General features: G+C 38.4%; 1 protein-coding gene across 6 annotated transcripts in view; it reads right to left on the bottom strand.

The window, feature by feature from the left end:
• PTPRK (protein tyrosine phosphatase receptor type K) overlaps positions 1-19,094 on the bottom strand; it is a 341,441-nt gene that overhangs the window by 9,527 nt on the left and 312,820 nt on the right. For 3 of the 6 annotated variants that reach the window (XM_035109042.2, XM_035109041.2, XM_035109045.2), the window contains 10 exons: positions 15,229-15,413; positions 13,906-13,993; positions 12,123-12,199; positions 9,196-9,232; positions 7,091-7,188; positions 4,817-4,933; positions 2,835-3,004; positions 2,160-2,295; positions 1,397-1,546; positions 722-895 (listed from right to left, as the gene is read on the bottom strand). In XM_035109042.2, the coding sequence (XP_034964933.2) occupies positions 722-895; positions 1,397-1,546; positions 2,160-2,295; positions 2,835-3,004; positions 4,817-4,933; positions 7,091-7,188; positions 9,196-9,232; positions 12,123-12,199; positions 13,906-13,993; positions 15,229-15,413 (1,232 nt within the window). The remainder of the gene's footprint in view (positions 1-721; positions 896-1,396; positions 1,547-2,159; positions 2,296-2,834; positions 3,005-4,816; positions 4,934-7,090; positions 7,189-9,195; positions 9,233-12,122; positions 12,200-13,905; positions 13,994-15,228; positions 15,414-19,094) is intronic. The other 3 variants (XM_035109050.2, XM_035109048.2, XM_035109047.2) reach the window with 1 other exon arrangement.

Below are 19,094 nucleotides of genomic sequence, written 5' to 3' on the forward strand. Positions count from 1 at the left end.
ACTAGAGAAAGGCTTTAAACAGACACCCCCAAACTTCGGCCCTCCAGATGTTTTGGACTACAATTCCCATCTTCCCCAACCACTGGTCCTGTTAGCTAGGGATCATGGGAATTGTAGGCCAAAACATCTGGAGGGCCGCAGTTTGGGGGTGCCTGGTCTACAATGTCTGGCAGTGATTCTCCAGGGCTTCTGACAGGAGTGTGAGCCTTATCTGGTAATTGAACCTGGAAGCATTTTCATGCAAAATATATGCTCTACCATGGCACTATGAACCTTCCCCATTGGACACATGTATTGGCATACAAAGAAACTAAAATTTGCATGTACAGATGGTGGCAGCTATGCAGTATGTTGAACTGAATATTATTTCTCCACTGTTCTGTTTGCTAATCCATTATTTCTCCTGGGACTGCACTCATTAGTAAAAGACAAATTGCTAGAACTGGCTGCAAATTAACATACAAATCATGAAATTCCTTCTAGAGTTTTCTTTCGTGAATTTTCAATTTCAACAAGCTACTGAAAGCATGGAAAACTCGGATTGGAAAGTCAAGAGAACCACCACTGTGCAACCCATTTTACCAAACACCGCAAGAAAGCCAACAATATTTATTTAACTAGCAATATTTCTTTTAACTAGCTTTAAGTATCAAGTATTATTTTCAACTTTACGACACCTCATTTCAAGGCATGTTACATAGACAAAGGAAACAGTTCTTACGTCCATAAGGGCAGCATTGATGTAGTTGCTGCTCTCTCCATCAATAGTAATTAAGAAAGGCAGGCATCTGTCAGGTGGCAGCGTATCCATAAAGCGGTTCTTGTCATGATTCCTTGGCAGGCATGCTATGCTGCAGTCTTCAGCTTGCAGCCGAGGAGTCACTGAATTCAGGGTCTAGAGGGCAGAGGAAATCTTTGGTACAACATAGCTCACCCCACACCAGAACAGATTCGTGAATAGATTTGGGCACCAAATAGCATTGCTAGGTGGGACTGCTATGAGATAAGCAAAGGGCTTGCCTTCCTTGAGTTGTAATGCATTTCAGCCATGACAGAGAGTGAAAGTGAATTATCTGCATTCCACCCAAAACGAAGAAAAGAAAGCATTGTGTGAGATCCATGCAGAGTGTTCCGCACCTATTTAAAATGCAGAATCACCCCTGGCAGGCCGAAGGTCACTGCTGTTCAAACAAATTGGCAGCCCGTGGCAATTACAATCAGACAGTTGTACTCCACATTTATAGATGACTTTGTAAAGCACATAATGAAAGAACTAGGCTATACATTAGGCTCAATGCAAGGAGGTGGCCAAAGGTTGGGAATCTGATATACAAACTGAGAGAAAATATATAACTAGAAGCAAAAAAGAAATGCTGCTACCAGCAACTGAAAATACCTGAAATTCATCTTTGAGATGTGAAGAGTTTGTCTGAGAGTCTATTCTAATCATATCAAAATATGCAGCTTTGAATTCACAGACCGGGATGGCAGTTTCACCACATAAGCAGGCTTCCAAAATTGCATCATGAATAAAGATATACTGCTCCTGCCAAAGAAGGAACAGAAGAATAGTCTAGCAATATTTTTTTTAAAGTCACAAAATCTGTCTTTTAGATACCTTCTCACTAGGAATCTTATTCAAGGAAGCTTAACTCAATCCATTTTTTATACTGCTTAAGCGCCTTAAGTATAGTCCATTCCTTAACTAGGATTCACTTAATCAGGGCGATTTCCTGAGAATGGCAATTTTTTAAATCTAGAAATAGCAAAGGCATCAGTATTTTGCTGAAGCCAGAGATTTAATGGTGTGTGTGTGTGTGTGTGTGTTTCCATTTTTATGTTTCTGCCAGCTGACCAAATTTCCTTGTTACTGGAAACAGCATTAAAAATACATAGCTCTGGATAGATGCTCTGAACATTTCCACCTGCCAATAACTATCAGCAGGGATATACACACAAACCATTTTGGTTCAGCTCTATAATATTTAAAACCTCTTTCATGCCCACCTCCCCATTAGTACTCTGGCCTGCACCAGTTGCTCATTCTTGCTTAGTGGAGGGTCCTGATAGAAGCAAGACTCTGTGTTAGGACACCCAGGCAAAACGCATCCAAGAAGGGAACTGGGACCCCCATTATTAAGAGCGGAGAAGCACCGTACCTCAGTCTGTACCATATTGATGCGGCGTGAGCGTAATGCTTTGACACAATTGTAGATGTCCACAACGCCTTCTCTTTCTGCCATGTCTAGCATTATGTCAATGACAATGTAACAGCCAGTTCTTCCAGCTCCAGCACTGGAACGATTCAGAAAATGGTTTAGAGAGTATTTCTGCACTTAAAATCACAACTCCCCCTAACAAATTAAAAATCCTAGTCATTATATAGCCCACATTCTATTCTAAGAACCCCTTTTTGTGGTAGTTGTAGTAGTAATAACAGCAATTAGTTATAAACTGGACATAATAATGATAATATTAAAGTTGGGCAATACTGATGTGTTCTTGTGTGGGTTCATTCACTTGCATTTTCAGAAGAAGTTGAGATAGTCAACAGAAAAAAAAGATTTTCATATATCCAAACCTCATTCATACCTCAATGTAGCTGAAAAGTTTAGAACACATATAATAGACACTGACTGAGTATGACAAATTAGGAAGCCTGGATGTTGGGCGACAGTATCATCAAGCTACGTCTATTAAAGTGACAGTTGAGAAAGAATAAACCAAGTTGAGAAAAGTAAACAAAGACTGAATCACACAGTGTCACACTAAGACAACTTCACAGGAGACTACAGTTCATGCACACATTGAGAAGTTATAGAAAGTGCATCTACCTCTTCTCTACACACCTGCAATGCACAACAATAGGCCCGGCACTAGGAGGATTGGAGAGTTTAACACGGCGTATAAATGAAAGAAGGCCTGTTGCATTGTAAGGGACTCCGTGATCTGGCCAGCCAGTAAAGTGGAACTGTTTAACTTCACGGATTTCATTGTAACCTCTCTGTCGAAATCGAAAAACAAAAAGCAGACAATATTTTTTGTTCGTCTGATGGATTAGGGAGCAGGGAAGACATTCAAATCAAAATATTGAATTTTGAGACAAGCACAACATCTACCAGAATCAATAAACATTTTTGTTAGTATTCTAAGCCAAAAATGTGACAACTGTTGCTTAAAATGGGACTTTTACAATTGAATTTATGTGCGACTATAAATATAATCTGTCAGTTGATCTTTATCAGCTTCCTTCATAAACTCAATATAATATTGAATGCGGCACTATTTTCTCACCATATCTTGAAAATTGTACATTTACAGAGCCAATGTTGCATGTATTATAAAATTACAACAGCATATGGAAAGGCTTTCCCAAGAAGCTAAGCATGAAGCACATGTGCTAGCCTGGAAGTAAAGACGACAGTGCAAAACTGTTCTTAAGGAAAGCAGCCCTAGGGAGTTAAAGACTTAACTGAAATAGTACATAAATGGCAAGACTGCATTAGAAATGCATGAAGCTTTACACTAGAGTAACTGACCTGTCCTCATCACAGAGCTACAAGATACTTCATGGAAGAAAGAATGATAATTAAAACAAATGCTCCAAAATAAAAAGTGAAAATAAAACAAATGCTGATGAATAATACACAACTTGTGTAGATGATGGAAATAAAAAGTAGTGAGGATTATAAGCTTCCACAGTCCCCCTCCCTTCCTCTTCTCTGTTGCAGCAACAAGGAGATCACAAGCATATGCTTCCATTGCTAAAACAAGCTAATTTCCCCATTAAATCCAAACTGTAGGAGTTTGGGTTTCTTTGAACTCTAGTTCAAATAAGCTAGGATCAAACCATAGTTTCAGACTCTGATTTGTTTATTAACTTGTGTTTAAACAAACAGTTCATCAAGTTCAGACTTTAAAGCCTTTGATCATGGTTTGTTCTGGGTGAAACAAAATACAATCACTGGTTTGGATTCAACACTAAGCCAAGTGTCATAGTTTCTGGTCTCACTTGCTGGATGCAGCCAAGGAATGAATCAACAAATGAAACTCATTATGCATTACTATAAGGGTAAAAAATCCAGAATGCAGCTTAGATAACAAAATGCTTACATTTGGTTTAACCAAAGTATTATGTAAGTAAAAAAGGTAAAGGACCCCTGGATGGTTAAGTCCAGTCAAAGACAATTATTGGGTGTGGTGCTTTTCAGGCAGAGGGAGCTGGCATTTGTCCACAGACAGCTTTCCGGGTCATGTGGCCAGCATGACTAAACCGCTACTGGCGCATGGAGCACCGTGATGAGTGCCAGACCGCAAGGAAATGCTATTTACCTTCCTGCCAGAGCAGTACTTATTTATCTACTTGTACTGATATATGTTAGAACTGCTAGGTTGGCAGAAGCTAGGACAGAGCAATGGGAGCTCACCCTGCTTCTGATCGGCAAGCCCAAGAGGCTCAGTGGTTTAGACCACAATGCCACCCACATAATAGGGACTATTATGTAAGTATTACATTTTGTGAGCTGCTCTGGGGGCCTGTTTTGCCCAAAAGTTAGCATAGAAATAAATTTTAACATAACAACATAATGTAACCTAGTGGCAAAATAGTTTGAGACATATTTTAAAGAGAAGATAGGCAAAATGCATTCATATGAGAATAAAGAAGTCAACACGTGAGTTGTTAATGGATGTAGATAAGGGATTGTAAGGGACAGAAGTATTGGCAGGACAATCATATGGCATATATGATCATAGCACCAGCACTTGCTAAACTTGCAAAACATTTTGTATACATAATAGTTTTAGATATACTTACCCTTTCAAGGGTAAATGTCCTGACCACATATTCAGCAAGCGGTTCTACTTCCACACAAGCAACTTTGAAGTCCCCATACACTTCAGTGTCATCAGGCCAATACTTGTAGCATTTAACCTGCAAGGAAAGTTTTGAAAAATCTCCAAACCAAGGAAGGGAAATGCACGAACAAATGGGACATGTTCAACGTGTTATTAATTCTACCTAGTAACACAATAATATATATGCCATTACTTGAATGAAACAGCCAATGAAGATGCTTCAAAAATAAAGAAATCAAGTTTTAGGGTGTGATCTGATCCTATGGCAAGATCCCCTGGAGTAAGTATCTTAGGATGCAGCAGATTTCCAGTTCAGCAGGCTGATGCCTGGTTCAACCGGAGCTAAATCCCCAATCCCAATTGAGTCAAGCATAATCTCATCCTGGGGTAGGAGCAGAGAGGGAGGATTTAGATTGGGTCCTAAAGCTATTTAGCTCAGTCACCTGACCTTGCAACTCAGTATAAAAGGCTATCTTACAAACTTGTTTTCCCTCTGCTAGGTTTAAGCAAGGAAGAGCAGAGCAGCAGCAGCAGCAGTCCTGCAACTGAATGGGGTTTGGATCTGGTACAACCATACTCTGGCTTAAATTATACTTGCTTGCATTTTACACCAGCTTTTTGAAGATACAGTGGTGCCTTGCTAGATTAATTTAATTTGTTCCATGGGTCTTTTATTATAATGAAAAATTTGTCTAGCGAATCCCATAGGAATGCATTGAAAAAATTTTGATTTTTTTTTTTGCCCATAGGAACGCATTAATTGAATTTCAATGCATTCCTATGGGAAACCGCGATTTGCTAGACAAATTTTTCATAAAATGAATTCATCTAGCGAGGCAACCTCCGCTAGAAAAAACCTTTCGTTAAGCGGAAATTTCGTTAAGCAGGGCATTCGTTAAGCGAGGCACCACTGTAGAATTGCTTCCTTACTCTAATCGAGCATTCTTCTTCTTCTTCTTTAACCCTGGCTACATCAGATGTTACCTTTTTTTTTAAAAAAAGGAACAGTGTTTACCTACATATTTAATTTTTTCACAATCATTTTTTCCTGTTTTCAGAACCATTTCTCCGTTTTTTCTAACATACACCATCAAAAGCCCATCTTTTATTTGTATGTCATTACAATAAGCAGAGAAAGGCTGAAATACAGTTTAGGGCCTTCAAGAAGAGTATAGCACAACGGTATATACCAGTGATGGCGAACCTATGACACGCGTGTCAGCACTGACACACATAGCCATTTTCGGTGACACGCGGCCCTCCCCTTTTTCCTTTTTTTAAAAGGAGAAACAATTATACATTTTTGTTATTTAAACTACAAATATCGTGAAATTATGGGTTTTTTTTCTCGAAGTGACACACCACCCGAGTTATGCTGGGGTTTTTTGGCGAATTTTGACACACCAAGCTTAAAAGGTTGCCCATCACTGGTATATACAGTGGTACCTTGGGTTACAAATGCTTCGGGTTACAGGCGCTTCAGGTTACAGACTCCGCTAACCCGGAAGTAGTACCTCGGGTTAAGAACTTTACTTCAGGATGAGAATAGAAATTACACGGCAGCAGCGGGAGGCCCCATTAGCTAAAGTGATACCTCAGATTAAGAACAGTTTCAGGTTAAGAACGGACCTCCGGAATGATTTAAATTCTTAACCAGAGGTACCACTGTAATCACAAAGTCTCTAGCAAACTTGTCAGATAGTGTTGGACTTGGAGCTACACTCAATTTTCTTCATTAATCCAACACTTTATCATTTGTGCACTTCAAGACATGCTATAGTTGATTAATGCTTTGTTGAACAAGTTCATAGGGGGGAAATGATATTGTGGTTTCTTGCCCCATATATGTTTATCTCATCTCTAGGCCCTTGGTGTGCTTACACATAGGTGTACACATAATGTGACTCAATCACATGATTGATATACTGTACAACATATATCACATCAATCACATGATTGATATACAACATATATCAATCAATAAATTGGAGATGTGTGTGCTGGATTTTAAGCACACAAGCCCTTTCACATGTTACACACATATGAATAAGGGAAAACAAGTTCAGTAAGGTTCCTGGCTGTCATCTAGGGAGATGGTAATCTGCTCTGGCACCTCTCATTTCAAATTCTGATGCCTTTATTCCAAAAGCACTGCTTCAGTTTTCATTAGCAAAACATTTACAGTGTTCCATGTGTTTTCTAAGGTTTCAGAGCTTTCTAAGGTAGTACTTACCCGTCCAACCTCAACTAAATTTGTAACCATAACAATACACGCAGATTGTTCCTGCCATATCATTCTCCAGAAATCGTACACTGTTTCATGGACTGGACCTGAAAAGAAAATGCTCTTAAATAAAGGTAAAGTCACTACCAAGCCACTGATCTCTAAAATACCTGCCAGTTATTTCCTTAGGTATGAAGGACTCCAGTAATCCTCCCCGAACCACTGCACATTTATAACTTATGTATGATTAGTGCTTAAATATCTCACTTAAACCAGATTATTAGGGTGTTTTTTTTAAAAAAAAAACCAAAACCAAAAAACGAAGTAGGCATTAAGACTCTTCAACTTGGCATTATGCAAGAAAACACTGAAGTACTAAAAATTAGTAGTTTTAATATGGGTTCATTAGCACATGAAAAGTCATCTTATCATAGCCTTTACTGAAAACTCTATTTGTGCTGCTCTCCTGTTGTCATTTTATTACAGACAACAGAACTTCATGGTCTGTCCATGTTAATTAACATGCAGTTAATTAAAATCCAGCCATCTTGTTCCCACGTAGGATGAATTTCATTGGCAGTGGCCCCTTAAATTTCAGTCTAGTACCTTAACTTAATAAGCCCTGCTTCGATCCTAATTCGAATTAATTTATATCCCCTTCTTAAATTAATGTAGGGTAACACCATCAATGACTACTAGTCAGGACAGGTTCAAGACAGTGTATAACTGAACACTAGCTGTTAGGAAGCAGCAGCAGGCAAGGATTATTGCCCCCATGTCCTCCATGTGTGCTTTCTCTAGACACTGAATTGAGCACTGTGGGAAATAGGATGTTGGACAAGACTGGCCTTTGGTCCATTTCTGTAGGGCTATTTTTATGTTCTAAGGCAGGCATCCCCAAACTGCGGCCCTCCAGATGTTTTGGACTACAATTCCCATCATCCCTGACCACTGGTCCTGTTAGGTAGGGATCATGGGAGTTATAGGCCAAAACATCTGGAGGGCCGCAGTTTGGGGATGCCTGTTCTAAGGCAGTGTTTCCCAACCAGTGTGCCTCCAGATGTTTTGGGACTACAACTCCCATCATCCCTAGCTAGCAAGACCAGTGGTCAGGAATGATGGGAGTTGTAGTCCCAAAACATCTGGAGGCACACTGGTTGGGAAACACTGTTCTAAGGGAAAGACAGCACTAAATAAAATAAAAATTGTTAGCTAGTACATTAGGCCTAAACTAAGTGACAAAGAAGTTGGAAACAGCATCTATGCTTACATTTTGAACACAGCTAGAGTTGCTGTGGGTTTTTGTGTGTTTTCCCCTCAGGAGTAAATGACAAGCAAATGGATCTTTACAGACACTTTGCTATGCAATTCTTAAGCCGATCAAACAGCTGCTTCTCTATTTTGTTACTTGTACCTACAGTGGACTATAGGAAACATTTTGCAGCCAGCTTTAAGTGCAACTATATTTGGAGATGAAACTTAACCAACAGTATTTAATAGTACTTAATTTTATATAGCTTACACAATTATAATCCGAGATGCTAAATTACTTAAAATATCTAGGCTCTGATTTTAGTTAGCTATTATTTTCAAGGTTCTCCTATTGTAAAATGTCTTCCATGGGTTCAGCTAAGCACTGAAGAAATAGAAATCTCTTCAAGTTTAATGGGGCAAAATTCACTGCAGTAATGGTTAATGCTTCATTATATTCTCCAGAAATGATAACCTTAAATTAATTATGTCCCAAATTACTAATAAGAGTTTATGCTATGACAAGGGAGATACTTCAGATAAGGCAGAAGCCTTGCTTCTTTGCGGCAAATTATCTTTTTTCCATGATTATTCTGCCGGTTGTAACTATTACCGAGTTGATATAGGTGTAAAAAACAAAAACGAAAAACAAGGATCCATGACTCCAATGGAGAGCCCCACATTCACTGCAACTAGAGAAGGGGTTTGCCCTGAAAATAAACCAAACTGTTCGAATGTACCAATTCAAACACTAAAACAAGCAACCCTCCACCCCTCTCGCCAAACTACCCCCCACACACTTGATACTGTCCAAAATGACACTGAAATTGTACAGTATGGCAGATACTCTAGCAAACTCTTACCTTGGGTTGCAATGTAGTGACTTGGCCTTTGGTATCCCTGAAACAGCAAAATAAGTTGATTTCTACAATGGACTATTATTAGCTTTGAAAGTAAAATCCAGTAGGGAAAATGAAGGCACACCCAAGACATTTGTAGGCATCCTTTTCAACACATGGTAGTCGTAGCTGATCAGCTATATTGCCTAGTTTCAACTTTTTTTTTTTTAATAAGAAACCTTCCAAGTAAAGTGCTGGAAGAGAAATGAAGTCCAATTGATTTCAAATGGTTTCATTTCTGAGTGAATGTGCTTAAGACTGGATGAAAATTTCATATAACCTAATACAACATGTAGTTTATGTAATATTAGATCAATGCTTCCTAATAGGTGTCATGTGAAATCTATAACTGGATCTCTGCTAGCATTAGTTCAGTGTTGAAACTATACACTTTGCCTTCACTTTTTATGACTGAAATAGTTCTGTTTGCTGCTCCATATAATAAGCCGCGAAACAATCACACTTAATTAGCAAAAACTAACTTCCACTATGAATGCGCAAAAAATATTAGAGCCATAAATAACAAGCAGAACAGCTGAATGTTAGAGCTGGACAATGTGTATGTGTGCACAAATTCAAAATCTACATGCAATGTTGTAAAAATATGTTGTGCAGTTATATAAACCAAATTTTAGAATTAAAACAAATTGTGTGCATATATAATACTTTATATAAAGACATGTATATACACATGCACATATAGTACTACTGAATTTTTTCTACGCTATCATTTTCAAACATTGGAGAGAGCTCCACACTATTCAGTTTATTAAAGCTACAAAAATAAGTAATAATAATCAGAACCCATGGAAATTATTTCCAAGTGCCTTTTTTTTTTGCTAATACCATGGCATAGCACTGTAAGAAGAAGTAAGCAATTTAGTAGTGCTGGCTTGCAAGGAAAAGTACCTATATCCCCTTGTATACAAATGTGAGATATGAGCCTTATATGCAGTGCTAAAGCTATTGTAAACACCTTCTTCTCCAATGTTCCCTCAATAATTATTATGTATTATTCTTGTTCTTAAAAATACTTCTGGAGGAAACAACTTTGTCTAATTTTCCTCTTATGAAACAAATTCTACTGAATTGCTTGAGCTGGGAAATTGCTGCTATGAAATGAACACCCAAAGAGAACTTGATATTCAAATAGATTATATGTTTATTAATTCATTTTAGTGCACAATTTAAAATTTTGTTGTAATAAATTAATTAGTTCCGATTTGTATATGCTTGCAAAATAATATTTCTGTTTCCTTAGACAAAATTGTGTCCCTCTGCATTTAACTAAGAACCTTTGATGGTTTTAATAAGAGGACTTCATGCAAAGGTCCCTAAAAATTAGAGTGAGTTGCATGTGCTAGGCCACTGATTTCCTTTTTCGAAAACAATACTTCTGCAAATTTATCAGCAAAGCCACAAATTTCATATTGACACTTCTCAACAACAAACTGCCGAGTCATTTCCCAGTAAGGCATATCACATTCATGGGTCTTAACATTTGTTGTATTGGATTTAGTCACGCTTAGATTTAATGGATCTCCACTGTGACTGAGGCTAAAATCTAAACCCTATTTGCCTGGGAGTAAGCCCCACCAAATTCAACAAGACTTACTTCTGAGTAGGCATGGTGCGGATTGCGCTATAAATTGCCTAATCTCCAATTTTTACTTAGTTTCAGTGAAATCATATCCACACCCATTTTTTTCATTATTCCCATTTGTTTCTCTTGAATAGATATCTATTTTGTGTCTCCAAAACATGTCCATACTTGTCTAAGACGTAATCTCTGGTGGAATCATGAAGCACACATTATGGGTTGTGTGAACACCCAGAACAAAAGGTGTGGGGGCAGGGGAAAGAAAAAAAGGAGAGAAACTCCTTGTGCTAATGGGAAGTCAGTGGATACAACCTATGTCTCTGAATATATATATATAATCCTTCCAGTAGCACCTTAGAGACCAACTAAGTTTGTCATTGGTATGTCATTGGTATGAGCTTTCGCATCACTGTATCTGAAGAAGTGTGCATGCACACGAAAGCTCATACCAATGACAAACTTAGTTGGTCTCTAAGGTGCTACTGGAAGGAATTTTTAAATTTTGTTTCAACTACGTCAGACCAACACGGCTACCTGCCTGTAACTAGATCTAAATATATATGTTTGTGTATATACTATATATACCATTACTGAATTGTCCCTAGCCCATAAGAAAAGTGATCATGACTGGACTCCCTTCAAAAAAAGGAGACAATTCACCACCATCAAGGGACCCCCTTTGTATCATAACCAGGTCTCTTCAGAAGCAGCACTATACATCAAACTATCCAGCTTCTCACATGAAAATGGAACGCAAAATAAAAGCTACTGACCAAAGCAAACAAAAATAATACTCAAGCAAAATGCAATTTTTCTTTAACAGATAAGGTCAGCTGGTTTAGCTGATGGTTTTCATGACTGCACTATAGGACTATCTAACTTTTAAAATACAGGTACAAACATAAATTATTAACACAAAGGAACATTTAGAAGACCAGATATATAAATGGGATTAATTAAATGAGGCATGCACATATATCTAGTAATAAAAATTAGAAGAGTAACACAACTGAGAATGTTTGCTATATTAAATAGTCATAACAGGATGCTGTTATTCACATATAGTGGTACTTACATCCCTGTACAGCCAAATCTACAGCCCAAATCAAAGTCAGATGTGAAAGAAAGCACAACAATGTCAGTGAGTACTGGGACGGAGAACAAGGAAAAGTGTACATTTTGTTCTTAATTGGGGGGTAAAAGCTGTCATTCAGTTTGTAGGAATTGCATGCAAAAACGTTTCACAGAGAGAAGCTGGAAAGAAAAAGACCAAGCTACATCATCTACTTACATCAATGTAATTAGCATTAATGTAGTCTGAAGAAGGATCATCTTCCACAGGTTGTAATATCACTCTGGAGTGGTCATCTGTAAATATATTGTGCGAGTCAAAACTTGTCCAGGACAAATGTACAATAGGTAAGGATGGATGTAAACAGATGGTAGAAGGGTCTGGACTAACAGATATTAGCATCTAACAAAACAGACATTTTAGTGGATGCCTTTAATCCAGGGATTGCCAACATGATCCCTTCCAGATGTTTCAGGAGAAAGTCCTGACAATAGACCATGCTGGCTGGTGGAGTCCAGAAACATCTGGAGGGCCTACATTGACTACTCTGGTGTTTAAACTTTCGCCTGAGCAGAAGCAACACACTTCTTTTTTTAGGAGTTCCACTGAAATATGTGTATATGCAATAGATGGTGATAAGTAGGGGTATATATAGCTGTCTTAAACTAGACTTCATAGCTTAGTTCAGTCTTTGGTGCATGACAGCTACTTTAAATAGTTCCATGTGGCAGCTGCTTCATTGTGATGAGCTTTAGCTCAAGAGCAACCTGTCATATGAGAAATTTACTTTTAACGCTGTCATTTATGTGGATTTGCAGTGACATGGATATGCTGTACATCACTCTAGTACAGTTCTCCCCGTCCTAGCCCCCTCCAGATATTTTTATGCTACAACTGTCCGGGAGCCGCAGTCCAAAACATCTGGTGGGAAAGGCTGGCCCACTCAAATGGATTGATGGAATTAGTTCACAAGCAGGGCGATTGGGAAAGGCCACCAGAGAAATTATCAGCGTATTGGAGGAAGGGGGAGGAAGAAGATGCACTCACAGTCCTATTTAATCCCCATCCCCTGGTGGAATAAAAAGGCTTTTCAGAAGGAAAGCCACAAAAAAACACAGAATAACGATTCACCAAGCAATAATGCCACATGGTGTAATCTCTTGGTGCCTTTATCACTACCAAAGGTAGCATGTGAACTGGACCCTGAACAGTTAAGAACCTGGCCCACCACGATCACTAAAATGTTCAGCTCTTGAAAAATTGTGATTTGAATGCATACTCTTTCACACATCTGAATATGATGGACAGAGAAAACTAAGCCTTTATCAGCTGTTTTCCCACTAGCACCATGATAGCAGATGCTATTCTTGTTGTAAAATGGTAATCAATTTTTGTTTGTGCTTTGGTCTTAACTATCAAAAGCTTTACTCCTGAGGATCCGTCAGGGTTCTTTGATTCTAATCACTGCATCAGAATGCACCAACAGTAAACAACTGAAAAATCAAATATGGTGTAGCAGTGTAACAGAAACGCGGTGAAATGTTAATTCAAATTTAAAAAGAACTAAAGAGAGGGGAACTTGGTTTGCAGGAAAAAAACCTTTTCATTTGTATCTACCCCTCCAGCCAAAATGTCACTTTCTCTCATTCCTTCATTCACTTCTGATTATTATAATATTATTTAAAACTGCCCTTTATCTATACATAAATAAGCTTAACTTCCCCTGATTTCTCATTATAAAGCTAAAATGTGATTCAGTCAACAATTGTGGCCCTATAATCTGTATCGTGTACATATAATCAATGTGGTGTAGTGATAAAAGTGATGGACCAGGAATAGGGAGAGCTGTTCAGATCTCCACTCAGACTCACCCATGATGCTCAGTCACCATTTCTCAGCCAAATCTACCAGATATGGAAACTGGATGGGTGGGGGAACCAGGTATGCTGTATGAGTTTACTAAATATTCATCAACATAATTAAATATCCACTTTTAACTTACATGCAATAATGTTTCCATATCTATTCTTTGTTCTGTTTTGATCCTTTTTTGCCACATCCCAAGAAGCTGACTGTCCTTCAAAGAAGCTCTTTATGGAAAAAAAGGGGGGGGAGGGAGATGAAATTATAATTCACACATATTTTTGCATTTATTTCAACATTTGTTTTAGCATTCAGAATAGCAACCATCTACATTTTTTCCATTAGAAATAAATGTAATAACTGGTCTGGAAACTTCTGATGGGGGCAGAAGCAAACACTGAGCAAATTCAAGGCCTTTAAACTGCAAAAAGTGTGTGTTTCTTGCTTTTTTCTGTTTCTCCATCCCAAATACAAATAACATTAATGGTCCAACAACAAATAGGTAAACATGTGAAGAAAGAATTTCCCAGTTAAAAATTATTTCTGTCACAGTGACAAAAATAAATCAAGTATTTCTTGAGTGAAACACTACAATATGGACTTGCACTAGCCTGCTTCTCATTCACAGCAAAGTCCTTTTTATGGCTTAGCCATGCTGTTCAAACATGGCTATGGGCAGTGGCAGATTTTGGTCTTTAAAAATTCAGTCCTGTATGAGGCAAAAATTTGGCGCCCCCTGCTCCTTGCCTTCTGTTCTCTCAGTTCACTGCATTATAGTTGCAAAGCCCTGCAGCGCCCTCTAGCGTCAGCTCCCAATGTGGTCACACTGGCCAAAATCTGCTTCTGCTATAGGCTCTGTTCACTGTCCCTGTATCCTGAATTTTTTACAGGGTTTATGCACACCAACATAAGGAGTCCGGTGCATAGCTGCCAAGTTATCCCTTATTTTAAGGGATTTTCCCTTATGCTGAATAGGCTTCCTCGCGAGAAAAGGGAAAACTTGGCAGCTATGGTCCAGTGGCCTATCTAGTCTACCACCCCATTTCCCACAGTGGCCAACCAAAAGCCTGAAACCAGGTAGGGTTGGATGGATCCACCTACCACAATCCTACTCTCGCCATACCTTGATAACAGCCAGTTATCTGTACATAAATATCACTGTTAAAATAGCTGACTTAAGAATGCTTCAGAACAGGGGGGACTTTCGGTAGAGAGTGGATGTTCCAAGCACACCCTTTCTAGTGCTTTATGACATAGCATTTAAAGGAATGAAATTTCAGAGTTTCTCTTTGGGATTATTCCATTGACTCATGGTTCACAGAGAAGTGGTCTTTTAACAATTTAATCCCAATTAAACATTCATTTAATCTTCTTGTAATTAAGAACTTGTGAAAACAAGAAGCTGTACTCTCAACGGGCCTCTCCTAAGTTATTGAAAAACACAGCTGTTGACATTTTTTACCTCATATTCTTCTTTAAAACCATAGCTGTCGGATGTTTTCATGAGGTTGATATGCTGCAGCAAATCAGCTACTCTTATAGCAGGATGAAGTTGGCCTGTCTGGTATGGGGATTCTGTTCCTTCGCAGAGGTAGCGAGGCACATCGAGCAGACGACTTGACTCTGCTGTTGCACTGTGGTTTTCATCTGTGGTGATATTAATCCAGAGAATAAGAATGAAACTCAAATACTCCAAGATACATTCCAGTTTTAAATCAGCTCGCTGCCGCACTCTGTAAAGGTTTTGGAAGACGCAATAAGGAATGTGCACACAACAAATGTGTTCTGGCTTTTTGAAAAGCATTGTTTTGGAAAAAGGTCTGTTCCTATCTCGAGCACTAGGCAGGATGACAGCACAAGAGATAATTTTACACTCCCCACCTTTTTAAAATCAAATTCACTATCCAGCAGTAAACGGTTGAACTCAGTTTGAGTTGGCCAACTCTAGTCAGCACAAATTGCCAGAATAGGCTCAAACTGCTGTTCAACTTTTGTATACAGCTGATGGGCCTTGGGGTAGCTTACAACACTATTGCAACCTCTATATGCCCCATATACTTACTGAGTATGCAGTAACCTTCCATTATTTATGGCTGCCTTGGAGCCCTCAAAACCTGCTACAAGCTCACATGGACTTTCTCTTTGTGATCTATCTTCCCTTAAAAACACGGTAAGAGTAAATGCTTCAAGCAAAGCTGTCAATCTTTGCTTGGACCAGAGGCTGGCTTTACACTTTATGGCTGCTGCACAGAGGTAATTCATGTACCAATGGGGATTTTTTTGGGGGGGGGGAGAAAAAAGAACCATTGCACAAAAAGAGTTCACCCTGAGATAATCGGTACGTGCAACATAAACCGAACCATTGTTGGCCTTCAAGAGTCTCAGAGGGATCTTGTTTTTAGAGAGGGCTGTTGTCTTTACACTCTGCTTAAGTGTTTTTGGAGGTATTTTGCCCAGGCACCAGAAACAGAACGGACAAAACTCACTTCATCCAGTGGTGCAGGTTGGAAAAATGCCCCCCCCCAAAGAAAAAACCCCACTGCTTAATTTTACCATGGATTCCCCCCCCCCCCAATTTTTGGAAGTTCATTAAGTAGCAATGAGTGGATGCCAAATGCAAATACAGTATTAGGCAAGTTTCCGGTTTTAAAGTTGTAGTTAATGTTTTCAGCAAGTATGTGGTTCAGCATACTCATGCAAACTTCTTTGCCTTGCTCAAATTTATTAGTGGCAACAGTTTTCTGTACCTTTGGCCCCATCCCCTGTAAACAATGCAGGGGAAGTACGTGCTATTGTTTTTAATTTTTTACAAGTATTCCAGCACAATTTCTTTTACATTATATGCCATTTAGACCACATTGCATGCTTTAGTTTTTCCTTCTCGTGTATTTCTGGTCAAACATTTGTGATGTATTTAGACAAAAAATTAACATAATGTAATTTTCTTATGATAAACATGTAAAAAAAGCATGTCAAAAAACACCACTCTCCGGGACATCAGAAAAAAACTCACTGTAAACTTAAAATTTCCCTGTACAAGCTACCCCTGTTCAAAATTTTCTGGAAAATCCATCTCACTACCCTGATCTGATCCAGCTTTGCCAATTTTGCATTATATTAATTATAACATAGTTACCTAGTTAAGCAACACAGATTGCTTTAGAGAAGAATATACATTAACAAATAAAGGTTAATCTGATGATCAGAGTACCTAGTGTACACACCATAAAATGAAGCGCCGATGTTACAATCAGTACAATCAGATACAGCTAAAGGCCCTTCACATTTTCAAACACATCAACTCCTTAAACTGAAATCCCACTCCACTGACATAGGTATATGTTCAAATTTAAACTTGGGTTTGGCAACTTCAGAATGACTATAAGAATCCACTTGTCTAGCGTGCTAGAGCCCTATCCAGCTGCTTGCCAGCCACAGTATTGTATGGCAGAGCTTTACAACTATTTCACATTTATTTTGAACCAATCTTGTACAAGATGCTGGAAAGAACACAGAAGCTTCCAATTTGGTAGCAGATTACTTGCATTCCCAATCTGAATTTTAGGAATTTACTTCTTCCACCCTGATCTGCCTCCACCAGAAACATTTGAACTGAACAAAGAAGGGTCCTATTTCAAAACAGACATATCAAAGTCCAACAAAGATCAAATCCAAAGTCATTTTTAAGTACCAGAAAAGCAATCATGTTATTATATTAAAGTAAATAACCCTGCTCCTTAAACGATCTCATGGGGTTTTAATTTGAATCATCGTGTGCTTCATTAAACTGAGTAACAGTGTGAATGACAAATCAAAGTCATGTTAAAGATAGTATTTCATTCATTATGCCATATATCTTGTAATATAAATCACTTCATTTACCCAGCCAACATTCACACAATATACTAAACCATGGTTCCACAGGATGGGGATCAGCCTATGCAAGGCTTAGACTTGTGCAATCCCAGTTTCCCTCTTCTGAGGAGGATTAGTTTAGAAGCTTTCGTTTAGTAATACTTTGATTCTGAACAGTAATGGATGTTGTGTGAACAGCTAAAACCCTGGTTAATGTTAATTATGGTTTGTTTGAAATAAGCTAACTTGAAACTATGTTTCATGGCTGTGTGCTCTATGGTTCAGGGCGACATCTCAGCACACTCACCCTGTCTCCTCAAATACTTACCAGTTATAGGGACTGTAGCCCATTGAAGCATTAAAAAAAGCAAATAAATCTTGAGACATTCGAAAACTTTTTTTATGTTACAAAACAGTCAAAGCTTAAGCTTAAAAGCTGTAGAAGCTTGGTAACAATGGTAACCAAAATAGCTTCTACAATTTTGGAATCGTAAAGAAATCTAAACAACTTTGTGCCATTTTAATCACCACAGACATGCACATATTACAAAGCCATTTTTTTATGTATGAAATGAAATGAAATGTCAAATATATAAAAAAAGGAAGAATGAGCAATGGTATCAAATCTCTAACATAAATACAAGCTCTCATGAACTCCAACTAAGACATTTTGCCTCACGTAAATAATATTTGTCAATGAACAACAAACAACAAACCCCACTGTGATGTGAATGCATGCTGAAACTGTCAGGCCGCCTTTCAGTTTTGCCCTGGGGTTGCTCTTCACAGCTGCCTGTCTCACTAAAATTCGAACAGATTAACCTTTGCATGTCAAAAGATTTGTTTCACCTAACTCAGTTGGAGCTTTTGATAGCTCTAATGTCACATCAAATATACTTGTTTAGTGAGTACATGGCAGCAAGAGCCTCTTGATGAAAAGGATTAGGAAAACAGCACCCAATCAGCGAGTTTAAAATTAGCAATTATTTGGATATGTTAATTATAATTTAAAGCTGTAATCAAATCATTACTAAATGGCTGAAGAAAAAGCATGGGGCATTTGATACAATGCTCAATGTGTGCATAGGAGACCCACATCCATATACCTGACCAGCTATGGAGCCCTGAGTTGGGGCTACTATGGTATTATAGTATATTAGACCTGATTTCACATCCCTACCCATTCATGAAGCCCATGGGATGACCTTGGGCAAATTCCCAGCCTACTCCACAAAGTTTTTTAAAGAATAGAGGGGAAAGGGAACCATGGAAGCCAACCTAAGCTCCTTATCATAAGGGCAAGATAAAAATGTAATATGTACAATGAACTAGCTCCATCCACCTAAGATAAGATAGTGAAGTGTGGTTCTCAAGCAACACTTCCTGGGCCACATTGTAAGCTGCTTTTTAAAAACAAAAACGGGGGTATTTTATAAACAGTTTGTGATATGGTATGGGAATCTGTAGTTCAAA

This window comes from Zootoca vivipara, chromosome 3, assembly GCF_963506605.1.
Source record: "Zootoca vivipara chromosome 3, rZooViv1.1, whole genome shotgun sequence".
In the NCBI taxonomy this organism is placed as follows: domain Eukaryota; kingdom Metazoa; phylum Chordata; class Lepidosauria; order Squamata; family Lacertidae; genus Zootoca; species Zootoca vivipara.